Source organism: Rattus rattus, chromosome 7 (genome assembly GCF_011064425.1).
Source record: "Rattus rattus isolate New Zealand chromosome 7, Rrattus_CSIRO_v1, whole genome shotgun sequence".
Taxonomy (NCBI): domain Eukaryota; kingdom Metazoa; phylum Chordata; class Mammalia; order Rodentia; family Muridae; genus Rattus; species Rattus rattus.
Window position 1 is genome coordinate 84,543,079 of NC_046160.1, and position 26,769 is coordinate 84,569,847.

At 47.3% G+C, this 26,769-nt stretch overlaps 1 protein-coding gene and 1 non-coding gene across 3 annotated transcripts in view; one reads left to right on the forward strand and one right to left on the reverse strand.

The window, feature by feature from the left end:
* Window positions 1-25,301, forward strand: part of Frmd6 (FERM domain containing 6) — a 35,786-nt gene extending 10,485 nt beyond the window's left edge. Inside the window, exons 3-13 of one of the 2 annotated variants that reach the window (XM_032907895.1) lie at window positions 2,235-2,338; window positions 3,482-3,558; window positions 7,556-7,742; window positions 10,071-10,226; window positions 11,715-11,780; window positions 12,469-12,537; window positions 14,560-14,734; window positions 18,191-18,526; window positions 19,433-19,564; window positions 22,593-22,684; window positions 24,638-25,301. In XM_032907895.1, coding sequence (XP_032763786.1) covers window positions 2,235-2,338; window positions 3,482-3,558; window positions 7,556-7,742; window positions 10,071-10,226; window positions 11,715-11,780; window positions 12,469-12,537; window positions 14,560-14,734; window positions 18,191-18,526; window positions 19,433-19,564; window positions 22,593-22,684; window positions 24,638-24,922 — 1,679 coding nt within the window. In that variant the 3' untranslated portion in view covers window positions 24,923-25,301. The remainder of the gene's footprint in view (window positions 1-2,234; window positions 2,339-3,481; window positions 3,559-7,555; window positions 7,743-10,070; window positions 10,227-11,714; window positions 11,781-12,468; window positions 12,538-14,559; window positions 14,735-18,190; window positions 18,527-19,432; window positions 19,565-22,592; window positions 22,685-24,637) is intronic. The other variant, XM_032907897.1, reaches the window with a different exon arrangement.
* LOC116906412 lies at window positions 22,411-22,481 on the reverse strand. Its single transcript, XR_004388674.1, has one exon. It is a non-coding gene; the product is annotated as a small nucleolar RNA SNORD45 (small nucleolar RNA).
* Window positions 25,302-26,769: the final 1,468 nt, after the last annotated feature.

A 26,769-nucleotide genomic window follows, 5' to 3' on the forward strand; every position in this document is an offset into this window, starting at 1 on the left:
CTCATGTTAACACTTCTAGTGATAGCCCAGTTCCAAGAGATTCAGTCTACCTCTTTCCTTTGTGTATGGCTTCTTCCTCCAACACTGAGGAACCTGGCTTATTCACTCAGACAGTCAGTAGTGCATTATAAAGGGTATTCCAGAGGTGCAGATTCTAGGGCAAAGTTTGGGAAGGGAAACACAGCTCTTGTGCTCAATTTGCATCTACTAGTCTACACAAGTTTGGCTACAAAGAGATTTCAAGCTAGATAGCTCTGGTCACACTGTCAAGTGATAGACGCATAAAGGTAATTTAATGTGTGCACTGTGCTCATAAACTCCCAGAGACTGTGGTAGCATACACAGGACTGCACAAGTCTCAGATAGACCAGAGTCTCAGGCTGAGAGAGGAGGAAGGAGGTAGTGCCCATTCCTAACCCAGAAGCTGTCTCTAATAGCAGCCATTCACAAAGGAAAACTCGGTTTTCTCTAGTGGATTCTCACTGAGGATACACACCACACCTAAGGGTAGCCCCATGCCCAGCAGCCGATGGCCAACACAAGCTGAACTCAATGGTGGTTTTGTAGACATTTTGTCTCATTGCTTTGTTTGGGCATTTTTTATCTTGACTGGTCTTTTGTTTGTATATTATTGTTTCTGATTTTGCTTTCTCATGGGTTTTATTTTGTGTGTGTGTGTGTGGTGTGTGTGTGTTCGAGTTTCTTGTGCCTTTTTTTGTTTTGTTTTTGATATTCTGATTTTTACTCGAATTTTTTTTCTAAAGGATGAGAAGAAGCATGGAATTGGGTGGGAGGGAAGGTTGAGAGGATATAGAAGGAATCGGTGGGGAAAGCACGATCGAATATAGTCTATGGAAAATGTATTTTCAATAAAATTGTAAATATGCATGTGTTCCTCTGAGCAGTCTCACTTCTGCTCATCCTGCTTCCAGCAGGAGCTCAAACCATACATAGTCAGAGTCATGTTCAGCCAGTGAAAGTGAAAGGGTAGGAGGCAGCTTTCACTGACCTGAGAGCTGGGTTAAGTGGAACATTCCCTCTCTCGTCTTCGGGACATCTTGTCCCTTTCTCTGTGTTAGAGGCCTGAACAACCCACTTATAGACAGCATAGCATTACTTTTTCAATGGCATCTTCCAGTCAAAGCCAGTGTTCATCCAGGGTTTCACTGTGGAGTCAGCTCACGTCTTCCTGGACTGAGTATGGTGCACATCCCTTCATTGTGAAGGTTTTAATGGAGCATCTAGAAAGAGATCCCTTTAATGATGGTGGGAAAAAAAGCTGGAGTATGAGTGTGTGTGTGTGTGTACAAGATCGGAATGTCAAGGGCTTCTCTTATGAAATAGATCTTTGCAAAAAATTCTCTCAAAAGAAAAATGAAAAAAAAAATGTGTTTGGGCCGGCTTGTTTCCTTACGCTCCACTCGCTTTATGTAAATTCCAGTGGGCAGATTTTCTGTTCACTTTAAAAGCAGGTCATCACCCCAGCCCCACCTGAGGGATTGTTTGGTGTCAAATCTTGTTTTCCACAAGACCTTTCTCTTCTGATAGGATAGATCCCAAAGGCAGACCCAGGGACGGTTTGTCATTCTGGTACGCTCATGCTCTGGTGTGGGGAACATAGAATGGATATTTTAAAAGCCAACTTTTCGGAAGGCAGGTGTCGTGCCCACCCTTGGAGATGAGCTGCCGCCAATGCCCCGGTATTCTAAAGCAGTGGGAACGCGCTGCTGCTATGTCAGCATTTTGCCCCCACGGGAAGTCTTCTTTCCGTGAAACCAGTGTTTCTCTGAGCTGTGTGTCCACAGGAATGAATGCTCTGTGGTTTCTCAAGATCCTGGAAGCGAGGCACATGGTTGTTAGAAACCACATTTCTTCTGAGCATAGCATCCTCTAAGACCGTGAGAGCTGGGTTGCAGAAGAAAAAGAACCCATCAGCTCAGTAAAGTCCAGCTCATGCCCCCGGTCTTTTTGTGTCCTTGTGCCACATTCACTTACCAGGAAGCTGCCTTGGAATTATAGCTTTGAATAGGTTTTTGTTTGTTTGTTTGTTTTTTGGTCTTTTTTGTTTTTGTTTTTTTTCTTTTCTTTTTTTCCGGAGCTGGGGACCGAACCCAGGGCCTTGTGCTTGCTAGGCAAGCGCTCTACCACTGAGCTAAATCCCCAACCCTGAATAGTTTTTTCTTTCAAACAAATCCTTTCTCTTTAACATCTTGTCTCTTTTTTTTACTGTGCAGATAATGAACATGTATATATGGAATTGTCACAAAAGCTCTATAAATATTGTCCCAAAGAATGGAAAAAGGAGGCCAGCAAGGTACGACAATACGAAGTCACTTGGGTGAGATTGCATTTATACACAAAATTCTCTTTATTCTTTAAAAATGTGTATTTTAGCTGTCACATTAGAATAAAAAAAATCATAGGCAGTAATTTCCAGGTAGAGATTGAAAAAGGGAAATGAATTATAAGTGCTGAAATGCCTTGCGGCTCAGATGTGAATACCTGACAGCATGAACCGATAGGTATCTATCTATGTTTTAGTAATCATGGGGTAGCACTTCAAAGTGAAAAGCAGGAGAGAGTATCTGCTTTTCTCCTGTGACAATATTGTCAAAACTTGTAGGAGTTTTTAGTAATTTTTAAATTTGCTTTTTTATGGTTCTTGCTTCCCAGCCTTTGTTGTTTTACTGAGTGCCATGGTATCGTTATATAGTTAACATCGGTTCCATGGGTGGTGGGGAGGTGGGGGACAGGGCAGGCCCTGTAGTTTCTGCCATCTCCTAGTGAGTCAGGAATGACACTACATCTAGTCCCAAATCCTCCATAGCAGTGCAGGGAGGGGGTCCTCCCACAGCAGTGCAGGAGGTCCTCCCACAGCAGTGCAGGGGGTCCTCCCACAGCAGTGCAGGAGGTCCTCCCACAGCAGTGCAGGGGGTCCTCCCACAGCAGTGAAGGAGGTCCTCCCACAGCAGTGCAGGGGGTCCTCCCACAGCAGTGCAGGATTCTTGGGCTAAGCTGGAAGGCAACTTCAAAGCCAACTGCAGAGTAAAGCACTCCAACATTTAAGTAAACAAGCAGTGTATTAGAATGTGCTGTGTGGAATGTTGAGGGAACAAGAGAGCATTTGTAATAGGGAGCAAATGGTCACCACAGGGGACAGAGCTGGGCCAGGAGCCGGCTCTCAGCTAGAAATTTCCATGACATTTATTTTTATCTTCCCTTATGTTGCCATTGGCAGCGCAGCGAATGAGAATCCAGAGAGGGAGGGTGCCCTGCTTTGTGTTGTAACTTCATGGTTGGATGTGGACCTGGGGCCCATGTAGGACAACTTTCTACCTACTACAAGCGCCATGCTACAAGCAGACGAGCCCGTCTGTATTTAGAAATGTATCTTGCAAGTGATGGGAGGGTGGTTGTCTTTGAAGCCTATGTTGGAGAGAACTAAACACACCTTGGCTGCATGTGTCTCTCTCTGTCTTAGGGCATCGACCAGTTTGGGCCTCCCATGATCATCCATTTCCGGGTGCAGTACTATGTAGAGAACGGGAAGCTGATCAGGTAAAAGACAGCCCAAGCCTAAGCCTTGGTGTCCTCTACAACACTGCTTTACATGGACACAACAAATACATCCTAGTGCTGTGGCTTCCCTCTGCCTGTTAGAACATGACTCTACAACAGCACTATAGAACATAGACTCTGCAACAGTATAGAACATAGACTCTACAGCAGTATAGAACATAGACTCTGCAACAGTATAGAACATAGACTCTACAGCAGTACAGAACATAGACTCTACAGCAGTATAGAACATAGACTCTACAGCAGTATAGAACATAGACTCTACAGCAGTATAGAACATAGACTCTACAGCAGTATAGAACATAGACTCTACAGCAGTATAGAACATAGACTCTACAGCAGTATAGAACATAGACTCTACAGCAGTATAGAACATAGACTCTACAGCAGTATAGAACATAGACTCTACAGCAGTATAGAACGTAGACTCTGCAACAGTATAGAACATAGACTCTACAGCAGTATAGAACATAGACTCTCTACAGCAGTATAGAACATAGACTCTACAGCAGTATAGAACATAGACTCTGCAGCAGTATAGAACATAGACTCTGCAGCAGTATAGAACATAGACTCTATATAGAACATAGACTCTACAGCAGTATAGAACATAGACTCTACAGCAGTATAGAACATAGACTCTGCAACAGAACATAGACTCTGCAGCAGTATAGAACATAGACTCTGCAGCAGTATAGAACAGACTCTACAGCAGTATAGAACATAGACTCTACAGCAGTATAGAACATAGACTCTGCAACAGTAGAGAACATAGACTCTACAGCAGTATAGAACATAGACTCTGCAGCAGTATAGAACATAGACTCTGCAGCAGTATAGAACATAGACTCTACAGCAGTATAGAACATAGACTCTACAGCAGTATAGAACATAGACTCTACAGCAGTATAGAACATAGACTCTGCAACAGTATAGAACATAGACTCTGCAGCAGTATAGAACATAGACTCTACAGCAGTATAGAACATAGACTCTACAGCAGTATAGAACATAGACTCTACAGCAGTATAGAACATAGACTCTACAGCAGTATAGAACATAGACTCTACAGCAGTATAGAACATAGACTCTGCAACAGTATAGAACATAGACTCTGCAACAGTAGAGAACATAGACTCTGCAGCAGTATAGAACATAGACTCTGCAGCAGTATAGAACATAGACTCTACAGCAGTATAGAACATAGACTCTACAGCAGTATAGAACATAGACTCTACAGCAGTATAGAACATAGACTCTACAGCAGTATAGAACATAGACTCTACAGCAGTAGAGAACATAGACTCTACAGCAGTATAGAACATAGACTCTGCAACAGTATAGAACGTAGACTCTGCAACAGTAGAGAACATAGACTCTACAGCAGTATAGAACATAGACTCTATAGCAGTATAGAACATAGACTCTGCAACAGTATAGAACGTAGACTCTGCAACAGTAGAGAACATAGACTCTACAGCAGTATAGAACATAGACTCTACAGCAGTATAGAACATAGACTCTGCAACAGTAGAGAACATAGACTCTACAGCAGTATAGAACATAGACTCTACAGCAGTATAGAACATAGACTCTACAGCAGTATAGAACATAGACTCTGCAACAGTATAGAACGTAGACTCTGCAACAGTATAGAACATAGACTCTGCAGCAGTATAGAACATAGACTCTGCAGCAGTATAGAACATAGACTCTGCAACAGTAGAGAACATAGACTCTACAGCAGTAGAGAACATAGACTCTACAGCAGTATAGAACATAGACTCTACAGCAGTATAGAACATAGACTCTACAGCAGTATAGAACATAGACTCTACAGCAGTAGAGAACATAGACTCTACAGCAGTATAGAACATAGACTCTACAGCAGTATAGAACGTAGACTCTACAACAGTATAGAATGTAGACTCTACAGCAGTATAGAACATAGACTCTACAGCAGTATAGAACATAGACTCTACAGCAGTATAGAGCATAGACTCTGCAACAGCAGTAGTTGGGGTTTTTGCTTGTTTTTTCACATTCTTGTATTCTTGGTGTCTAACACACCAGAGGCACATTGCTTACAGAATTGCTGAATAAATGGTAGACTGAGGGTGAAAATATTAATGTCACCCGCTTACATTTCACTCTTAATCCAAAGGAACTGTCATTGTTTTGGGAAGAGATTCATTAAATATGATCATATTCTTTTCCAAGTGGGACAGGGCCATAGACTCTCTCAGGCTCCTTGGTTTCCATTAGCCTGGCTTCCCCTTCAGTTGGTTTCCATTAGCCTGGCCTCCCCTTCACTTGAGGCCAGCTTGCACTCTTAGTCACTACTTGAAAAATTAAGAGTTCAAGGCCAGCCTGCTCTTCAGAGTGAGTTCCAGGACAGCTAGGGCTGCACAGAGAAATCCCTTCTTGAGAAGACAACAAAGAAACTAAGTGAGCCTGGAGGGCTTCCTGTGGAACCAAGGGTGCAAGCTGAGGGGTGGGGAGCAAACCTTTTCTTTTTGGAAACGCATGCATGATCAGGGTCCTATTAGAATTATCTAGGGTTGAGCCTCTTTCTTTGGCGTGTGATTCAGTGCTAGAGATCACATTTTCAGCTGACAAACAACAGGAAACATGAGCTTGTTTCCTTTTACTTTTAAACTTTGAGAAACCTTCATGTGAAAGGAAAAATATGCTGGGCTAATGTTCCGTGAAAAACTAGCATTTGATATTTTCTGTCATCAGCAGATGCAGATTAAGAGTAAGGACTATTAGTACAGAGAGTATTTCTGAAGCCTAAAACATGATTAGTTGGCCTCAGCTTGTATGACGTGCACACCGACTTGGCATGGTATGGATGGAATGCTCTGTGAAGAAGGAAGATGTATGACATGGCCACTAATAAACCCCAGAAGGCTAAAGAATATTAACCCTTATCTCTGCACCCCACACCCACCCCGCCATAAACCATCCTACGGTGTGCAGTGAGACGTCTGAAAGGCAACACTGAATAATGAATCGTCATGGGAAAGAATTACACAGATGCTTTGTCTGTGAGCTCGTCCTCTTAGCCCCTGTCCTGGCTAAAATAGGCCGTATGCTTCCATTACTGTCTGCTGGTGAGCTGTGACCTCAGGTAAACAGCCTGAGAGATGCCAGGACCTCACTGAAAGCCTGCATGGCCACAGTCGTTTTCCTTAATTATAAAACGGATCCTATGTGCCCATGAACATTTCTTGTGACTTGACTAGGTGTCCTGTGACCACCCACCCCGGCCAGCCCTCCTGCCAGCACTGCCTCTTCACTTCCGTGGACTGGGTTTATTTCTGGCTCGAGTGGATTAGAGCCTGCACTGTTAGCATTTCCTTATGTCGGGAGCATCATGGCTGACACGGCTTGCACTGGTGAAGACACTCCATAAAGCAGCATCCTCATCCTGTAGAACAAGCTGTTTGAGGAAAGCTTTGGCTCTTCCAGCCTCAGAACAGCAGGAAAATAACAGGCCACTGGTGCTCAGACGCTCTCGTGCAAGCATCTTAAAGTGCTGTAGAGCGTGTGTGGTGTGCTAAGGAGGGGAACGGCACAAGGACCATCAAACAGGAAGGCCAGGCTCGCCCTGGTTTGTCCCCACTGAGTGAGTGATGAGCATAGCGTGGACATGCAGACTGCGAACTCCCAGCGTCTGGCATGTCCAGTCTGTTCTGTGACACATGCACCTTAGTGGAGTGGAATCCCTCAGAGCTGCCTTTCTTTGGATGAGCCAAAGGCTATGAGCTTTAAGGTGTTCTTGGCATCTGAGCCTTCTGCAGCCTCCTGAGGAGGTGATCTGGTTCCAGCTTGGACCTTCCCCTCAGTGAGGTGGACATAGGGAGCAGAAGCCAAGGGCCTGTGCCAGCCGATGCAGGTGGGATTTGGGTTCTGTTGACATGTGCTTGCACCATTCCACCCAAACATGACTGCCGTTTTCCCGTATTTTTAGTGACCGGATTGCGAGATACTATTATTACTGGCACCTAAGGAAGCAGGTGCTGCACTCTCAGTGCGTGCTCAGAGAGGAGGCCTACTTCCTGCTGGCAGCCTTTGCACTGCAGGCTGACCTCGGGAACTTCAAAAGGAAAGTGCACCATGGAGACTACTTTGAGCCAGAGGCTTACTTCCCAGCATGGGTAAGTACTGTCCGGATTCTCCGCCCTGCCCATCCAGATGCACAAGCCTCTCAAGAGATGAGCAGGAGGCTCATTAGCCTGCTCCTCACTCTGGAGGCTCATGGGCGTCTCAGATGTGGAAGAAGTACTTAGGCTTTCCCAGCCCCGTGTTGGAGTGTGCGACGCTCTGTTTTCTCTGTGTAGCCCTGACTGTCCTGGAACTCACTTTGTAGGTCTTGAACCCACAGAGACCCACCTGCTTGCACCTCCTGGGTACAGGGACTGAAGGTGTCCATCCCCACGCCTGGCTAGCGTGACACTGTCAATCCTCCTGGTGAAATGCATCTTTCCCCTTTGAGGAAAAATGATTCCTTCTCAAGAGATGAGATCATTGACAGTTTTAATGGGCTGAGAAAACAAATCTAAATCAGCCTTTGGCTCTGACCTCTGTGTCCTTCCCTGCCAGGCGAGGGGCCATCCCCTTCTGTCGTGAGAAGATAGATGTAGGTCACTCTGGCAGGAATGGTCTCACATGCTCCCTGACCTGTGGGGTTGCCGCTCTTCCTGCAGGCCGCTGTGTCCCTCTCTTCGGTGTCCTCAGCTCTGGCTCGGGCTCACTCTCCACAGTCGATGTTCACAGAACAGCGGGTCACCCGCATCACAAAGCAGAACCACCTGGCCGGATTCCCAAAAGATAGGCCAAGTGCGCTTGGCTTTCCGGCAGCTTCCTTCCTATGTGCATTCCTCAGTCCTTTTCTGCCTGCCTACCTCCCCTCGGCCAAGCACATGCTGTCTCTAAGGTCACTGATGATCTTCGCATTGCCTGATTTAGGAGATACTTTTCCCTCCTTGTGTTGAATTGTTCTGTGCTTGGCACTTAGCCACTTACACCAGGGAGATGTTATCCCAGTCACCGTTTTCCATGCCCACCTTCACAATATGCAGGGAACTCCTAAATATGTCTACACTGTACAGTGGGGTGACTACTTGTTCCTTAGTTCCACAAACTCAGAACACCCCAAGTCACACTCCTCTCCCCCACCTCCACAGAAGTAGCCCTACCTCTCTATCCCTGGTGACAGAGAGCTGGAGGCCGCCATAGGTCCAGTTGGCAGAACATGGCACCTTATGGACTCTGCTCGGCACTGTGCCTCCTCCACGTCCTACCCAGCAACAGCAGCATACTCTGACGTGACCACTCCGCTTCCTGTCACCCTCCTTAGTCCCCATTTTGTCACTATTGGTTTCCTTCAAGTCCATGGCATCGTCTCAGACCTCCGCACAGTGCTGCAGAGCTACTCCTGCCCCAGGATTCCCCAGCTCGCAGCAGGGAGGACTGCGCTTCACTCACACAGGATCTCCCCAGTTGCCCACGGTGTGAAACTCCAGGATCTGGTTAATTTCCTAAACTGGATGCCCTGGCACCATTCAGCTAGTGACTTTACCCATGTGTCTACACAGCTACTTCTGAACCCACCCCAGCCCCAAGCCAGGTTTCTCTGTGGTTTAGCACTCACAGAAATGCTCCTGCCTCTGCCTTCTGAGTACTGGGGTTAAAGGCGTGAACCACCACTGGCCTCCATGTATAATCCTTCGTGAGGTATTCAAAGTCAGAAACAAACACCAGAATCTGAACGTTAGAGCTAAAAACTCTCCAGCGTCCCCCACTGCTGACGGCTGAAGCCCTTGCATCTGCTCATGTCGCCGAGACTTTCCACGTTTTCAGATCCTTCTGAACCCAGCGCGGCCTTTCTCAGCACCCTCAGCGTGCAGCTGCTGGGTGCTGTGTTGTTTTGACATTTGAAAGCTCTGCGACACCACCTGAATCTAAGCCTTAGCAAGCCACAGGGCGAGTTCAGTAGAAACTGTTTCCTCCGACGTTTTCAAGTAGAGTCCCTGGCCTTGTGTGAGAACCAGTGTTCCAGAGAATCCTGCCTGACCCTTTATCTTCCTTCCCCAGATGAACGTTTATAGTCTCATGTTCTGGTGGGATTGTGGGAGTTAATGGGACCCCAGTCGGACAGATGTTCTGTGACACAGGTGTTTTTCACGGTACCATCATTTAACAGTACAATCCATGAGGTGTGCAAAATTACTCCAGTTTGCGTGGCACTGTTGTCCACATCGGTGACTTTTCAAACCAGAAGAATCTGTTTTTTCCCAATTAGGGTTTTGTTTTGTTTTTTCTACCAAGTGGACATTGTGTCTTATGTTAGCTGCTCCCACCCAATAGCCCAAGAAGATAGTGAAAATAGAATAAGATTAGAATTTCCTAGTGAAGATTATCTAGCTTGATGTGGTCTATTTTAGCTTCTCATCTTGTCATTTGGGGGCACGGCGTTCCAACAGGTGGTTTCCAAGCGGGGGAAGGACTACATCCTGAAACACATTCCAAACATGCACAGAGACCAGTTTGCGCTGACAGCCTCCGAGGCATATCTAAAGTACATCAAAGAGGCCGTCCGACTGGATGACGTCGCCATCCATTACTACAGACTGTACAAGGTAGGAAAGTCCTCGGCCTACCCCTGGGCGTACTCCTTCCTGAGCGAGATTTCAGCTCACCTGAGAACTGTGCTTTTCTCATATAGCAAGTTGTGGAAAGTTCTTCTTTTAGCCTGCCCTTGGTTTGATGTGTCAGGCTGGGAGGCCATCATGCCCTAGCCTCAGAGCAGCACGTAGGATTTCTTAAATGTTTGTAATCAAGGGCTGCGATCATGCACCTGGCCCTCCGGGCCTTCTGCTGTAGTTCTTCTGCCTGGAAGAGTAACCTTTGCAGCCTGTTTGGTGAATATTATTGTAGTACTCCTCCGTGAAAGCCCCGCCCCCATGGTGTTTTTTAATTATGGAACTGTCCCCATGGCCCCCAGAGCAGACAGAGCACTGTATGCCTCCTTTTTTCTTCAAACCCCACCACTGTTGTAAGAAGTGATCATTTTATCGGCCAGGGAACTTGAGGCTTGAGAACGTTAAATAATTCACTAAGGTTACAAAGCCCTGTGGCAGAACTGTGGATGCAGCCCAGGTTCCTGGGTGACACAGTTCGTGTGTATCAGTTAAGCGGTGCACAGACTCAGGCACTCCATGGTCTCTTCTCACCCCATGTAGCCCAAGCCTCACTTTCCACAGAGCATGGTGAGGATGCTCTGCACATGCTCATGCTGTTCTTCAGCGCGCTCTGGCCTTCTCGTCCCTGCTCCTGTCCTGTGTCTTCCCTATCCTTACAAGGGTCATTCCTAGCTAGAACTGGACTCTTGTAAATATTCAAGGTGTATTTGCAAACCCAGTGGGTCTAACTGTGAGATGAATCCCAGTTTGGCTCTTTACTGCATGACCCTAGGAAAGCATTTAACATCTCAGTGCTTCAGATTTCTCACAGTTTAAAGGGCCCTGGGACGTACCTGCCCCTTAGGACTGCAGTGTAAAGGAATCGATCAGTGGACCATATTTAAAATGGTACCTGCCACATGTCAGGCATGATGTTCAGCACAGAATTTTGTTGATATGTTAGTCGGCCCCACCACACCCCTGATTTTACAGGTTTCAAATCTGGGAACTTTCTCAGCTCCCTGTCTGTGATTCAAATCAGATGTGTGTCAGACGGCAACTATTGCCCCAATATTCTAACATCCACACGTTAATTAAGCACGGAGTGGAAGGTGAGAATGATCCAGTGGCCAAAGGCACCATGCAGTGCCTGTGTGCTGGGGTTCTCAGAGGTATGAGTACCTAGGAGAGTCTCGGACGTGTGCATACAGCGCTGACCTCTAAACCTGAAGTCTAAGGAGTCGGAAGGAAAGGACACAGTTGGTTTAGTAAATACTCAAGATTTTCTCTAAGTCTTGCAGGAAACAAAGGCTGTTGAACAATTCAAGCAGTTATTTTAACTTAAAAAATCTTCCAGTTCTGAAATATGTCTTTTTGTTTCTTCATTGTTCAATTATGTATTATAGAAGGAAAAAATGACTTTTTCATGAAACTTTATTCTGTCAGGATAAAAGAGAGGTTGAAGGTTCACTGACCCTGGGACTGACCATGCGAGGAATACAGATCTTTCAGGTTCGTATCAAATGGTGTTGAACAGGTCTTCTGCAGAGAATGTCTGTGTGTGACCCCGCCAAGGCTTAGTCCTCACTTCCCTTTGTCGGCTCTACCTGCCTTGACAGTAGTCAGTCCCCTTAGAAAATGCAGGGCGGAAGGTCAGCCCAGGCTTGGCACTCACAGAATGTCACTATCCTACCTTGCCCCTTGGGTCTCATGAATTGCCGGTATTCTTCTCTCCTGCCTGGCCCACCCAGGTGCTGCAGCATCCATTACAGTTGTCTGATACGTCCCATAAACGGGTGGGGACTGTCTCCCTTCCATAGGTGGGACAGGGCTGTCCTTTAGCCTTACATCAGGGATTAGGGGAGGTAGGTCCCTGTAAGGAAGTTATAAAGATGTCTTACCTTCAACGTGGGAATATCCAGTTCCGGTTTCCAGTCTCAGTCCCTTCCCGGTTGTTGAGCATCTGGACTTCATATTTAAACTTCAGGATAGGACAGAGGGGAAGTTGCCTTCGGCAACCCATGCCCGCAGTCAGTCCACAGGAGCTGTGGGCTGTTGTTGCTGATCTTAATTACTGTCTGCCCCTCTCCAAAAAAGAGCTGAAGACTCTCAGATTTTAATTACTGAATTTTAGTTTGTTGTAAGTCAAGACAGGATATTATGCTTATTAACTCCTCGTGTACCGAACCTCTTTCCACAGAATCTAGAAGAAGAGAAACAGTTGCTGTATGATTTCCCCTGGACAAATGTTGGGAAGTTGGTGTTTGTGGTGAGTATAAAGTAACTTAGAAAGGAGGGGTACAGAGGGCAGGGAGAGAGAAGTCTCATAGGTTGATTTTGAGAATTTGTGGGGGATTCGCTTTGAAAAAAACTGTGTCTAAGAACAAAAGTAGTCTGTTTATTTGAAGGGGCTTGGGGTGGTGTTTTGTTTTGTTTTAAGTCCAAGCTAGGGGCAAGTGAAATCACTTAGCATGGTGGGCTTGCAGCCAAACGTGACAGCCTGGGTTGGATTCCCAGGACTTACAAAGCTGTCTCTGACCTGCCCCCTTACACAAAGTGGCACGAGCGCGCACACACACTACACACACACACACACACACACACACACACACACACACACACACACACACAACACACACAATAAATAAATGCTAAAAAGCTTTTTTTTTAATTTTTCTTCCTTAAGTATTATCATAACCAGAGTTATTTATATCAGTAGCAAATTAAAATCAAAGACTATAATCTGTGTGTCCAGTGCCTGCCACACTGTCTTAAGTAACTTGCATTGCAGGGGAGGAAAGTGAAGGGGAAAATACAAGGTAAATCGATCAAATAGAACCATGTAAAAGTCCACAGCATAAGACCTGTTGGCACACAGGGTAAATGAAACAGTGTGGAGGCTGGCTGGCGGCTCAGATGTTCCTTAGTTCCAGTGAAGAATGAAAGTGAAATTAAAAGATGTTCGTTAATGGCGGTCTCTTGGCTGTCGTCTTCAGTGGTCCGCCATGGCAGTGGGGAAGCGCTTTATCTTCAGGATCTTGAGGATGAAGCAGATCTCTAGAGCCAGTTGTCAGTTCTCCCACTGTGATTCTTACTCACTGTAGTAACATTCAGAATTGCAGTCACTATCACGTGTGTCCTGGAAGTCACTGAAACCCACAATTCTCCTGACTCTGAAGCAATTGAGAAAGGTAGACCAGGAAAAGCCATAGCTGAGGACGTGTAGACACACGCTCCTCCCTGTGGACAAGAGAACCTGGGCAGATAAAGGGCCACCTTGCCTTGTTGGCATTGCACTGGCTTCTCAAAGCCTGCCTGTCAGAAGGCCCAACTCTGCATAATTCTGTGGGTGCTGTCTGCTCTGAACTCACATGTTAACCGGAGCAGTTCATGTTCTGCTCATTCTGCATTGATACTGTCATGGTCTGGACCTTTTCCAGAACTGTTTGAAAATCATAACCAGGCTGTGGTGTCACAAGCCCTTAATCCTGGCACTTGAGAGGCAGAAGCAAGTGGGTCTCTGAGTTTGAGGCCAGCCTAGTCTACAGAGTGAGTCTGGGACAGCCAGAGCTATACAAAGAAACCCTGTCTCAAGCAAAACAAAACAAACAAAAATCATAACCCCACTGGCCCCCTTCCTGGCCCAGAATCAGAAATGCTATGGAGACTCCTGAAACTCACCCCACGTCACTCTTATTAAGATTCTGTTGAAGATGGCAGATCTCTCAGCCTCTCCCTTCCTCAAGGGATCTTTGATTCTGAAGTTCTAGCCTGGAGACAGGAATCCATTTCCAGAAGTTCCCCAGTGCAATCTACATGTGTGACCTTGAGCTAGTGACTCAGTTTCTCTCCTTGATTCTTGGACGGTTACTGTCTTGTGAGGATTAAATGAATTGATGCCTGCTTAGTGCTTGATAAATGTCAGATACTGCCATCCCAGCACTGGGGTCCAGTAAGTTGAAGAACCGATGGTTTAAAAGAATACCCACGGTCTGTTTGTGAACTGCGGTCTCCTGGTGCTTTGCCTCGGCTCCATTTCTGTTTGCTACATTAAGGTGTCCAGATGAACACACCAACCCATCCCACTGTCGGGGTTTCCCAGAGACCCTGGGTAGATCCCACCCAGAGTTTGCTGTCCTCTGTCCTTTGCCCGTTCTGATGAGGAAACTTGTCCCTCAGAGGACGGTCAGTTCAGCTTCCCCTATCTGTAAGAATCTTGCTTTAGAAATGAACAGGACTTTGGCAATTCGTAGTTTTCTGCCACGATCTGATCTGCACTTTTCCTCCACAGGGCAAGAAGTTTGAGATTTTGCCCGATGGCCTTCCCTCCGCCAGGAAGCTGGTCTACTACACCGGGTGCCCCACACGCTCCCGGCATCTCCTGCAGCTGCTGAGCAACAGCCACCGGCTCTACATGAACCTGCAGCCCGTCCTGCGCCACCTCCGCAAGCAGGAGGAGAACGAAGGTGAGGCGGCGTGGTGGCGGCATGGCGGCGGCATGGCGGCAGTCCCACACCGGGAGAGCAGGGGTGGCGGCAGTCCCACACCGGGAGAGCAGGGGTGGCGGTAGTCCCACACTGGGAGAGCAGGGGTGGCGGCAGTCCCACACCAGGAGAGCAGGGGTGGCTTGGCCCCGCTGGACTCTCTTTCTGAGACAGAATTTCTCTGTGTAGCCCTGGCTGTCCTGGAACTCTCGATGTAGACCAGGCCTTCCCCTGCCTTCTGAGTGCTGGGTAAAGGTGTAAACTGCCACACCCAGCTGCCTCTGCTGGCCTCCTTCTCCCCAGCCAGGAACAGGAAATTTTAAGCACCTCCAGAATGAGAATTTTAGAGACGTGGACTAGAACTTGAGAGCTGCCTGCAGTCCTTTAGGCCCACCGACTGAGCAGCTCCCCTACCCCATCTGGTTAGAGTTTCTGCCCAGTGGACTAAGACGGAAGCCCTCTGTATCCGAGTGCTGGGTGTCCCTGTCTGCAGCTGATGGTGCTGTCTGCAGGAAGCTGCAGCTCCTTCCAGCGTGATGCTTCCCTCAGCCCCAAGTGAGAGTGAAGATAGACCACGGCTTTTCTGATTGACAGCAGGGAGAGCCTCAAGCTGACCCTGTAAGAGTAACAATGGAGAAGGCCTTTTCCATCCAGTGTCTTTGCCCGAGGCCCTGTCCTAGCTTTGAGGAGATGCGTTGGACCTGAACATTACGTTTGAGGTCCTAGCACTGTTCCTAAGAAGAGGCAAACTGTGCAAGGAAGGAGTCCATGTTGGGGCCTCTGGCTGCAGACGAGTTTAGCGGTTTCTATCTTGGTCATCAGTTATGGCGCCCTGGGCCTCCTCCACTTAGTAAACACTGACTTCTCATCCCCAAATGCTGTGTCGCATATTTGCTTAGAATTGTTTTCAGTTTGTTCCGAAAAATCCTATTGTGGTCATTGTCACAGTAATCAGATTAGAGATGGAATGTCTGCCTGGGCCCCGGGACACGGGCTCTTTCCGTCTGTATGTGAAGCAAGTGCTGACCCACACTCCCATGGAAAGCAAGGGCTGTCCTCCCTCCCTCTAACAAAGCAAGCCTAAAGAAGACGTGCATCTGGTCAGCTTCTCTAAAGCCAGACGTGGCCAGATGTGTGTGGAGATTGCAGTTCAGTGATGAGAGGCGAATCGCTCACGCCCCGCCGTCTGCCACTGTGACTGCTGTGGCAGGAGCTGGTGCACCGTGATGTGTGCTGGCTTCTGCCGCAGACTGCCTGTTTTTCCCAGGGTGACTCACCTCTGGGCTGACATGAATACTAAGGAATCCACTGGGGGAAATGTACCAAGAGGGAGTCTGTGAGGATAGATGAGCCAGCCGGGTACACAGCCCAAGGTTCTCCCAGTGTGCCTCAGAGCTAAATGGCCACCATGGCACCTTAAAAGGTCCATCTGTCCCATCAGCTCTCGACCCACAGCATTTAGTAATGCAGGTGAATGAGGGGAACCCTTGAGAGTCTCAGTGAGCAAATGTCTGTTCATTCTACCGCAATAATGGAACACCCCAGGCTGATCATGCAGGGAGAATGTCTGGAAAGTCCAAAACAAGGCTGGGCACCTGGCAGGGACTTCCTGATGCATCATCTGAAGGGCAAGGAGCAGGCACAGGAGACGATAGGAGGCCACTCCCACAGCAACATTTGTTCCTGAGTAAGGACAGAGCTCTCACAGCCTAGTCACCCCTGAGCAGCCCCACGTCTCACACTGTCACAACACTAGTGAAAAATCAACCTGAGTTCGAGAGGAGACGTTCAGAGCACATAGAGGGTGGCGTATATTGCACCTTTTGTTCGGTTGAGTTTAAATAAATGATAGGGGTGGGATTCTTCCAAAGAAAATAAGTTTGTTATCTTTAGATCTGAAGAAATTGTCACACCAACTTTCCGTGAGCTAGCTTTGATGCAGATCCACTAATCCACGTGTTATTTGTGGATTATTTTAACCAGAAAAGCCCTTTTATGGCATTAGTTAAGTATCAAAAGAATGCATGTTCTTAAATTTCATTTCTGTGTGCCTTTCTAAGATACTACTGTTTCACCTTTTTTATAGAAAGTTGTCACAAGAGTTTTTGTCTTGGGAGTGAGAGGAGAAGGAAACATACCTCCAGTCATTAAAAACATTGTCTGCAGCTACTAGAACATCCTTGGGTCCCAGAAGAAAACACAGTTACCACATTACATTCCAAAACATCCTCCATAGGGCACGGGTATTCTGATGATCTGGCTGTGGGCTCTGTGATCAGAAGGAGCCGGGGCTGTATCTCCCAGACCCCTGTTCTTTCTCCATTTTCCTCTGGAAAGCAGTGAAGGTGCGGGTTCAGGGCTGTGTGCAGACATCAGGGCTGCAAATGATTCCACTTAGCCAAGAAGCAGGGCAAGTGTGTCCATTAACAGGTCCCCGAGATTCCAGCTGGCTGCTAGTCTAAAATTACAGCAATGTTTTAATTTAATGTTCTCAAATGTACTCTCTCCTTAGCATTGGTCTACTGTGTTTCTTTCTCCTCAGTAGTAAGATGAAGAGGATAGATTGTTTCTTTGAAATTTTTCTCACCTGAGACATAGGCATTCTGCTCTGAGCACAGCACACACCCACACCACCACCACCACCACCACCACCGCCCAGCTGAGACTCTGTAACTTGGAGTGTGTTTAATTCAGTGTTTGCTAAGAGGGCTTCTGACTTTGACCATATCAACCAGCAACACTGGAATGTTAAATATAAGGATTGTTACCAATCAGAGGGCACCTGGAGTGTTACCAAACCAGTAATGATGACCATGGTAGATAATGCCTCGTTGTTTGGCCAAACTAGAGAAAGCCAGTCTTGGATTACTTTTGAAAAGCCAAGTTTTAGAATCTCTGAAAGAAATTTCCTGAACAACTTTATCTTGTTAGGTTTATCAACTGAGGGCAGCAGGAGCCACACTGGACAGACAGACATGTAAAACACAGCAGTCAGCACACTGATGAAGTATTCATTGACTCTCTCTAGAATTGTCTGTGGAGGACCGGATTGGGATGTCTGACATGCTATTATCTGACAGCTTTGCAGAATGCAGAAGCCCATTGTGGCTGTCATGCAACGTCACATTGGTCACCTTGCTCCACAAGGTGTTAGGTGCTCTGTTTCGAACTTGTATCCCGTGGATGGTGGCAGTGAGCAGACAGGAAGGGGTATGCCGTGGCACTCTCTATATTTGAAGTTTCATTTAAAGTCTACCTCCATCCCCACCTAGGGCTGCTGCTCTAGTGTTTGTTATTCCTTATATAGTGTTCTGTGTCGAGCTCCAATTCCCAGAATTCCTCAGTCACTAGATTCAGAGAGGCTGCCCCTAGTCTCACCTGACACCGTTCATGATCTGGCTTGGTTGAGTATGCCGCTGAGCTGTGTTCTCCACGCAGAGAAAAAGCAGTACCGGGAATCCTACATCAGTGACAACCTGGACCTTGACATGGACCCGCTGGAAAAGCGATCCCGGGCCAGCGGGAGCAGCGCTGGCAGCATGAAGCACAAGCGTTTGTCCCGCCACTCCACGGCCAGCCACAGCAGCTCCCACACGTCAGGCATCGAGACAGACACTAAGCCCCGAGACCCAGGGCCAGAGGATGGCTGTTCAGGCAGCGCCATGCATCGAAAGCTGAAGACCTGTAGCTCCATGACCAGCCACGGCAGCTCCCACACCTCAGGCGTTGAGAGTGGAGGCAAAGACCGCCTGGAAGAGGACTCGCAAGATGATGGTAACTCCTGTTGCTACGGCTATTCTCATGTTGGCCTGTAGAACTGGCGTCTGGGAAGTGACTAATGATGAGAGAGAAGAAGTCTTGTTGCTTCCCCAGTGACCTGATTGTGTTTGCAACTATAGGGTTGGCGGATCGCGTGAAGTAGAGGGGACAAAAAACCTGTAGCCCTTACGACTTAGGTTTCTCGTCTCTGTAAGAAGTGAGTCAGTGGTTAGGACCACAGAGCTGAATGTCCTCCTCCTTCTCTTTTAAAAAAAAAAAAAAATCACATCTGGTACATAGTATTAACTCCCAACGTGTTTTTTGAGTGCTCTACCTTTTAACCAAACTACAGGGAGTATAAAAGAAATACAGACCCTGGCTGCTAGGAAATTACCTCCGCTGAGATAGAGCAGCAGATCCCAGCCTTCGTCGGGCAGATTTAGCATTCACGTGCTTCTTTTAAGCCCATTTCTATTTCCCATTAGATCTATAACATTTGGGCTTGATGAAAAAAGCCTATTAGCTCTGTTAAGAAAAACTGCACAGCACGTTAAGCTCTTGTATACTTCACACAGCTCTGAGGCAGCGGCTATGGGAAGTGGGGAGGTCGGGTGGGCGTGGCTTGGCAGGTCCTTGTCCTGGCGCTGGTGACCCATCAGCATCTGTGAGCCCTGGGCCATGGCAGCGAGACCATACAGCTTCCCCTCTTCCTTAAAGAGTAGGGCGATTGATATCAAACCACGGCATGAGAGGCCGTGCCACTAACAGCAGCCCTTCAAAGGGAGGTGGCCCGTCATGCTGAGATCTGTCCTAGGGTTTCCAAATGTGAACATTCACCTGGCTGCCCTCACACGTGTAGTATGGCTGTCGTTACGTTCTCCATTGGGTCATTAAGTGTTGCCTTCCCTGCCTATGTCTCAGAAATAGAGATGCTGGTTGATGACCCCAGGGACCTGGAGCCCATGACCGAAGAGTCTCTGGAAGTCAGCCCAGATATGTGTATCTACATCACAGAAGACATGCTCCTGTCCAGGAAGCTGAACGGGCACTCAGGTGAGCTCCCGGGGCCAGCCGTGGCCTCCAGAAGCCCCCGGCAGGAGCCTCTGAAAATAGGAAGGTGGTGGGGACTCTAAGTCAGCCAGGGAGGAGAGCACTGCAGGTCGCCTGGTCTCGGGGCCAGGTGGAGGAGATGGGGGAGGGCACCAGGAAGGAACAGTAGCATCGTCTACCCAGACTGTGGACCACAAGCCACGCTGTTGTAGGATAGCTGGATTTTTTTTTTTTTTTTTTTTTTTTTTTTTGCTTTCTACCCTTCACTCCTTGTTATGAACCTGAGAACCACATAATGGCCCTGGAAGGAACCTTGAAGACCCTTACGTTGGCCTCTTCCCATTTTGTACCAGAGAAAAATAATTGAGATAACAAGACAAGTGCCCATGGCCAGAAATAGACAATGTCCGCCCTCCAAAAGTTTGCTCTGTGTCCTATACCGTATTATACGAATAGGAGAGCCTACAAAGAAAGTGTCGGGGCAGTTTGACTTTCAGATAGGCCTCCTTAAATTCTGTGTTTGCATGAATTCTTCTAGAAAGTGTGCCTTCACTGCAACTTCAGCTCGAGGGTTGTAAATATTCCATAGTGCTTGTTTCTCTGAGGCCAGCAGTGTGGGTTTGCTTTAAACCCAGGGCCTTGTGCTTGCTAGGCAAGCGCTCTACCACTGAGCTAAATCCCTAACCCCGTGCTTTAAACCTTTTATCGCATGTCACGAATCAGCCTCCTCTGTTCCTTGGGCTTAAGACTTAGGGAGCCTACACTGGGAAAGGTCCCTGAATGGCTATTCTCCAGACACCGTCAGCTTTGATCACCAGCTGTCAGAAGGGAACTAGACAGACACACGGCTGCTGACATCCTGGTTCTTCCTGGACAGGGAACAGTTCTCTGCAGGATTCTGTTTGCTTACTCAGCCCACCCACAACTTCTAGATATTCAGCCTGACCCATGGTAGACAGGCCAGACCTGTAGATGGAGACCCCTCACCCTCACCCTCACCACACACTGCGTTCCTGATGCTAGGCCAACCTTGATTTATATTGAACTATCTCTTCACATAGTAAATGTAAACCCACAACTATATGCATATAATAAGTGCATGGGAAATGCTACATATCTATGTTTGTAAAAAGAAAGTGATGTTAAGTGGTCCAAAATGCCTAGGAAAGTGGAGTGCATGGGCCACTTGGAAGTGCCTCGTAGTGTGTTTCTGCATTCAGTTCTATGAGATTATTAATTTTGTAGTTTTAAATAGAAATACAGTTTAAATAGGATGGCCACTAATAATACTCAGTAAAGATTTATATGTCTTCTTTTTTTTTTTTTTTTTTTTTTTTTTTTTTCGGAGCTGGGGACCGAACCCAGGGCCTTGTGCTTGCTAGACAAGCTCTACCACTGAGCTAAATCCCCAACCCTTATATGTCTTTTTAACAGTGAAAGAGGAAAGCAAACACCGATAGTTGAATTGTCTGGTCACTGGACACTGGAATATTGGCCTTTACATGAGATTTGCCAAAGGAAACGATGCAGGACTCAAAAGCTAGGCAGGGAGAGCACAGGTTATGTGAGAGTGGCGTAACTAAACACAGAACATGAAAATGTGACTTTGGGGCCATGGATGCTTCCAGTGTCTTCCTTGCTGCACCCCAGCTTCCGGCTTCTCTGCTCCATGAGCCTTGCTCTCGGACCCTGACCTCAGATTGAATGCAGACATTAGCAGCCATGCTTGAGTCTTGACTTCTTCAGCTGTGATAAGGGCTTGGAGGAGGTTACTCAGGCAGAGGAGCCGAGGGCACCAGAGAGTCCACACACAGTCTACCGCACCCCTGCCATCCTGAGCCCCTCAGGCCTGTGGGGTCTGGGGTCTGCGCTCCTCCTGAGTCTGTGGAGCGATGCAGTGTGTACCACGCCCAAACAAGTGTCGCCCAAGCGGTGTGCGAGCCAGAAACGGCTCCACAAATCCATTTCAGTTGAGCTACTGAGTCCTGTGTACTTACAGGGTTCATGCCAGGCTTTGAGCTGCTAGCAGCGGCTAAGTAAAAGCCACCCGCAAGGTAGGGGGACCCCGCCCCTCCGAAGCAGTTGTCCCTATGCCTCTTCCTGCCGGTTTCACTTGTTTCATCAAGTGGCAAGACAAACTGCAGTGGTGTTCAGTCTGATACCCAGCTGGAGCTGGTCATTTTAGCCTCTGAAACATTTTTTGGAGGGACACATCACTTACATCTTAAAGTCATAAGGGAGAAAGTCAGCCTTAGATTTCTAGTTCTGAAAATGGAGGTTTCCTCGGAACACAGAGGCGATGAAGGGCTGGGCTGACCTCTGAAACCCAGTGCTGAATTCTCACTGCTGTCGACGTCTTTGTCTCTTCCGGTTGGCATCGGCGGTGGGGGCTGTGGTCACAGTGATCTGTTGACCAGCAGGAGCACCCGACCCTTGTTGTCCACAACTCTTTAGTCACCACAGAAGTGCTAGCTGAGTAGCAGGCAGGGTATAAAAGGAGCTGATGAGCTGTGGGAACTGGCCTGGACACACAGCCAGTTAGTTATCCGGGCAGATTCTGGCCCTGGCCCATCTGACCGCAGAGGTCAACATCCCACATCTAATGTCTACGTGGAAACAAAACCAGATATCGGTGTTCCGTTCAGTGATGCCTGGAGAGAAGGGAGACGTGCGGATGCCGTCGAGAGGCCCTTTTACACCTAGGACCTCCATCCAACGTAAACGGCTCACTCCTGAGCCTCACTACCCCAGCTGTCCCTTCCTCACTGTCCCTTCCTTCCTGCCAAAGAGTGGGTGCCACCAGCTGTGAGCCAAGGCCACCACCACTGAGGAGACACTTTTTTTCCTCCAAGGTCTCAGTGCTATTTGTAACTTGCCTTAGGTTAGCGTTCAGCTAACACATGCCGTGACGTCACTGACCCCCGAGGAGACACGTGAGAGGCTTCAGCAGTGCTTACAGTTGGTGGTGGTACTTGTTAGGGACTGTGGAGAGTGGTCTGAGTAGCTCACTGTGTGTACTCTTTTACCTCAGGGTTAATTGTGAAAGAAATCAGTTCTTCCACCTCCAGCTCCTCGGAAACGGTTGTCAAGCTGCGTGGACAGAGCACTGACTCTCTTCCACAGGTACTGGGGATTGAAACCTTCATATTAGCAACTGGAGTAACAGACATACGTCTGTCAGACTGCGATTCATACAAATGAGCAAAAAGTAACCAGAAGGAAATGATTCGTGACGTACATTCTGAATTCTTTCATTTCGCCAGCTAGTTCACTTACATTTGGGTTTTATTTGGATAAATTATATACTTTATTGCACTCTCAAGTCTCTGGTTAGCTGAGTGTATACACATGAGAGGGAGGGTGTGTGTCTGTCTCTGTGTGTGTCTGTCTGTGTGTCTGTCTGTGTGTATGTCTGTGTGATGTGTCTCAGGGCTGACTAGTCACTTCAGCAGGTGGAAAGGTTGCTGTTATGTTAATTGAGGAGCAGGTTCTCCTCCACTTTCCTTTCAGATTGAATTTCCACAGCGTGCTTTGCTAGACTCTCTGCCAGCCGTGACCACTGACTGGTTCAGCTCTTTAAAAATATATTATTATATCCTTCCCCCTTCTTTTTCTTTCTTTCTGTTTCTTTGTTTCTTTCTCTGGCATCATCTTACTTCTCCTCTACCTTTAAACACCCTGCCCCCTTTTATACCCTTTTTTTGTACTTCCATAAAAGAAGCCAAACTGTGAAAGTAATATTTACTAAATATTTTTCTAAACTTCCTGTTATTAAACAGTATGTGTGGCATGGAAGCTTAGAGGCCAGCTTTCCCGCCCCACATGTGCTGCACTGCACACGGATGTCCCTGGACATCATAGGTGTTGGAGCTAAGCAGCAAATGCCAAAGCTACAACTCTGGGACATTTGTGTGCCTTGAGGACTTATGGCAGTGACCAAATAATTCCATGTCTGAGGTCGTTTTGAGACCTGGGAAGACTCTTTGCAACTTTAAGGGGCCATTCTGCATAGCTGATGTCACTCAAATGTGACACTTTGTAGCAGATGTGTCCCTGGAACTTTTGTGTCTAACAAATTGGTGTCTTTTCCCAACAAGATGTCCTTTGTGTCGCTAACCAGCAAACTTAGACTGTCTGGTTTCTTGACTCCTCAGTAACCATCCCCCATTTGTGGTATTCTCTGAGTCACCTTTTAACTTCTTTATTTTCCACCACGACCACTTGGGATCATGAGTTCAAAAGCTGGCCACCCACAATAGCATTTAGAAGGACAGGACCTCTTTGAGGGACCAAGAACTGCTGCTGTTTTTATTCTGCATTTCTTTTTTTTTTTTTTTTTTTTTTTTTTTTTTTTTTTTCGAGCTGGGGACCAACCCAGGGCCTTGCGGTTGCTAGGCAAGCGCTCTACCACTGAGCTAAATCCCCAACCCCTTTATTCTGCATTTCAAAAATTATTTTTGCGTGCGTGTATGTGCACATGTGTGCATGTGCGTGCAGGTACCTGTGGAGGCCAGAAGAGAGAGCCGTTCCCCAGAGGCTGGAGTCACAAGCAGTTGAGAGCCAGTGCTGTGGGTACTTGGAGGTCTCCAGTTCTTCTGCAAGAGCAGCGGGTGGCCCTAATGGGAGGCCATTCCCTCCCAGCCTTTGCAGCCAGAACGCTTTATGTCCTGCTTCTTCAAGCAAGTGATAATTGCTTTTTCATTTCTTATTACAATATTAACAGACCCAAGCAGGAAAGGTGTTAGCAAGCTGAACTGCCTTATCCTGATTCATTCATATTGCTCAGTTTTGCAAATGCTAGGGGTAGCTGCCAGCCTGTGTTTGTGCCGGCTGTCCATACTGGGAGGAGCGTCACCACACAGCCGCGCCAGCTGAGTGTCTCGGCAGGCCAGGCATTTTGATACACTCAGAAAGTTACCACCCCAGAAGGGCACGGGTTGGAAAGCCTTTCTAACATGAAAGGACTACTTGACATTTTATGATTTGCAGCAGCTCTCTCTGCTGGGCAGAGACCTTACCTTCCCACGTGGTCCACGTTCACATTTTCCTCACCCATTCCTTATCCTTATCTTGCAGACAATATGTCGAAAACCAAAGACTTCCACTGATCGGCATAGCCTGAGCCTTGACGACATCAGACTGTACCAGAAAGACTTCCTGCGCATCGCAGGCCTGTGTCAGGACACTGCTCAGAGCTACACGTTCGGGTGTGGCCATGAACTGGATGAGAGCGGTCTCTACTGCGACAGCTGCTTGGCTCAGCAGTGTGTCAACATGCAAGACGCTTTCCCAGTGAAGAGAGCCAGCAAGTACTTTTCTCTGGACCTCACTCACGACGAGGTCCCAGAGTTCGTTGTCTAAGCCCCGGTGGCAGCGGGCAGCCCTGCGGGCAGCTGCTGTCTGCTGGGGGCTGTGGAGTCCGAGCGTCTTCACACATTGTTTGTGCCATAATTTTTTCACCCCAAACTTAGCTCTCTCTTTATAATATTCGAGATGGAAACTAAAGCCTTGGAACAATTGCACTTTAAGTATTATGCAGAGGTAAAAGAAAGCCAGAATGTAAGAGGAAGACGAGTGCCCAGATGTTTATGGCCCTTTGGAAGAAGTGTGCTTGCTTTCCCGCCTTACCAGACTTCCGACGGTTAGACTGCAGTGTTTGTTCATCTCCTGTTTATCACGTGACAGACATTAGGTTTATCTGTTTGCTTATAAGTTTTTTTTAGCCACTCCCTCATGAAGCGCTTACAGTTTGAGGGGGAGGGCAGAGGGAAGTTCTCTCTTCTTTTATGGAGAGCCATTCTTAGTACATAGCCATTGCTGCCTCACGGAGGTGGGCCCAAAATGAACACTGAAGTTGGTGGGAGTCAGACAGTTGTAGCCAAAGATGCCTATGTGACGGAAGCACCACTCAGTCCTGAAGACGTGTGCCGGGACACCCGGGGCTCCTTCACGCGTGGACAGTGCACGCTGCTGTTTCGTTCTTCCAGGAGCTTCCCAGGAAGCTCTGGGATTCACTTGCGCCCGTGGTTCATTTGCAGTTTACAAAGCTGGTGTATGTTAAGAACCAGTGGAAATGTCTCAGAAGACGTTTGTTTGGTTGTGTTTTCTTTGTTGGTTTTTAACGGTGGTGAACAGATGGCAATGCCCGTTTCTGCTTTAACAAGATACCCTAACTGTACGTATATGTTGTACATATCTAGATACATGGGACGGTTTGTGTCTGTATGTGTTTGAAGCTGTGTGACTCTTCATTTGGACTTCCATGTATGTCTTGCACACATAGAATTCCTTGTTTAATGTCGAGGATACTTAGCCACAGACAATCAGTTGATAAATGTAGAGGTAAGAGTGACTTTTTCCTTGTGTGCCTTTGGCCAAGATTCTCAACCCTGATTGCATAACAGACTTACCCGGGGAGCTTTTAAAACATGCCTGGGTCCCACCCCGGGCCGGTTTAAACCAGTCTCCTCTGGGTGGGAGATTGATTTACGTTTTCCCAGGTAGAGACAGTAATGCACAAGTAGGACTGGGGACCACTAATCCGAGTGTGTCTTTCTATTCATTTGGAAGTAAAAGTGTACAGAGGACATTGGTGATGGAGAACGGGCCATTTTTAAGACAGTTACTGGCCTGCTGCTGTTACAGCGTATAATGAAGCCAAGCCAGGAGAACGAGTTTATCAACGTTGAAGGGTCGCTCGCCCTTCAGGAGAGAACTTCATAGCACAATGTCTTTCTAGGAGATGTTTTTAATGATTTAGTATTTTACAACATTTGTTTACCATATTTTGATACTCCATTTTGCTATCTGCCAGGTTTTATTAAAAAGAGGACTATGTATTATTTTCTAAAGAAACTCATATTTTTGTACAAAATTATGTTTCCAAGTAAGGAAGAAGTAGATTTAGGGTAAGGCAGAACATAAGCAGTGTTTCCCCGTGGATGGGTCAGTGTTCCAAAGCCCGTGGTGGCCACAGGCGTGCCCCACCATACTGCCCTCCTGTGCTGGCACGGCCTCAGCAGCGTCTCACCCAGGAACTCTCACCTGACACTTTAAAGAAGGAAAAGAAGTTCTGTGGTCATGACTTTATTTTGCTTTTGTCGAACGCTTTTAGAAGAACCAAAGTTTCAAATGCCAGAATGTATAAGTGTCTCGGTGTCCTCACGGAAGGTGGAAGAGCGAAGGGGTCAGTCACCTGACGGCTTCCT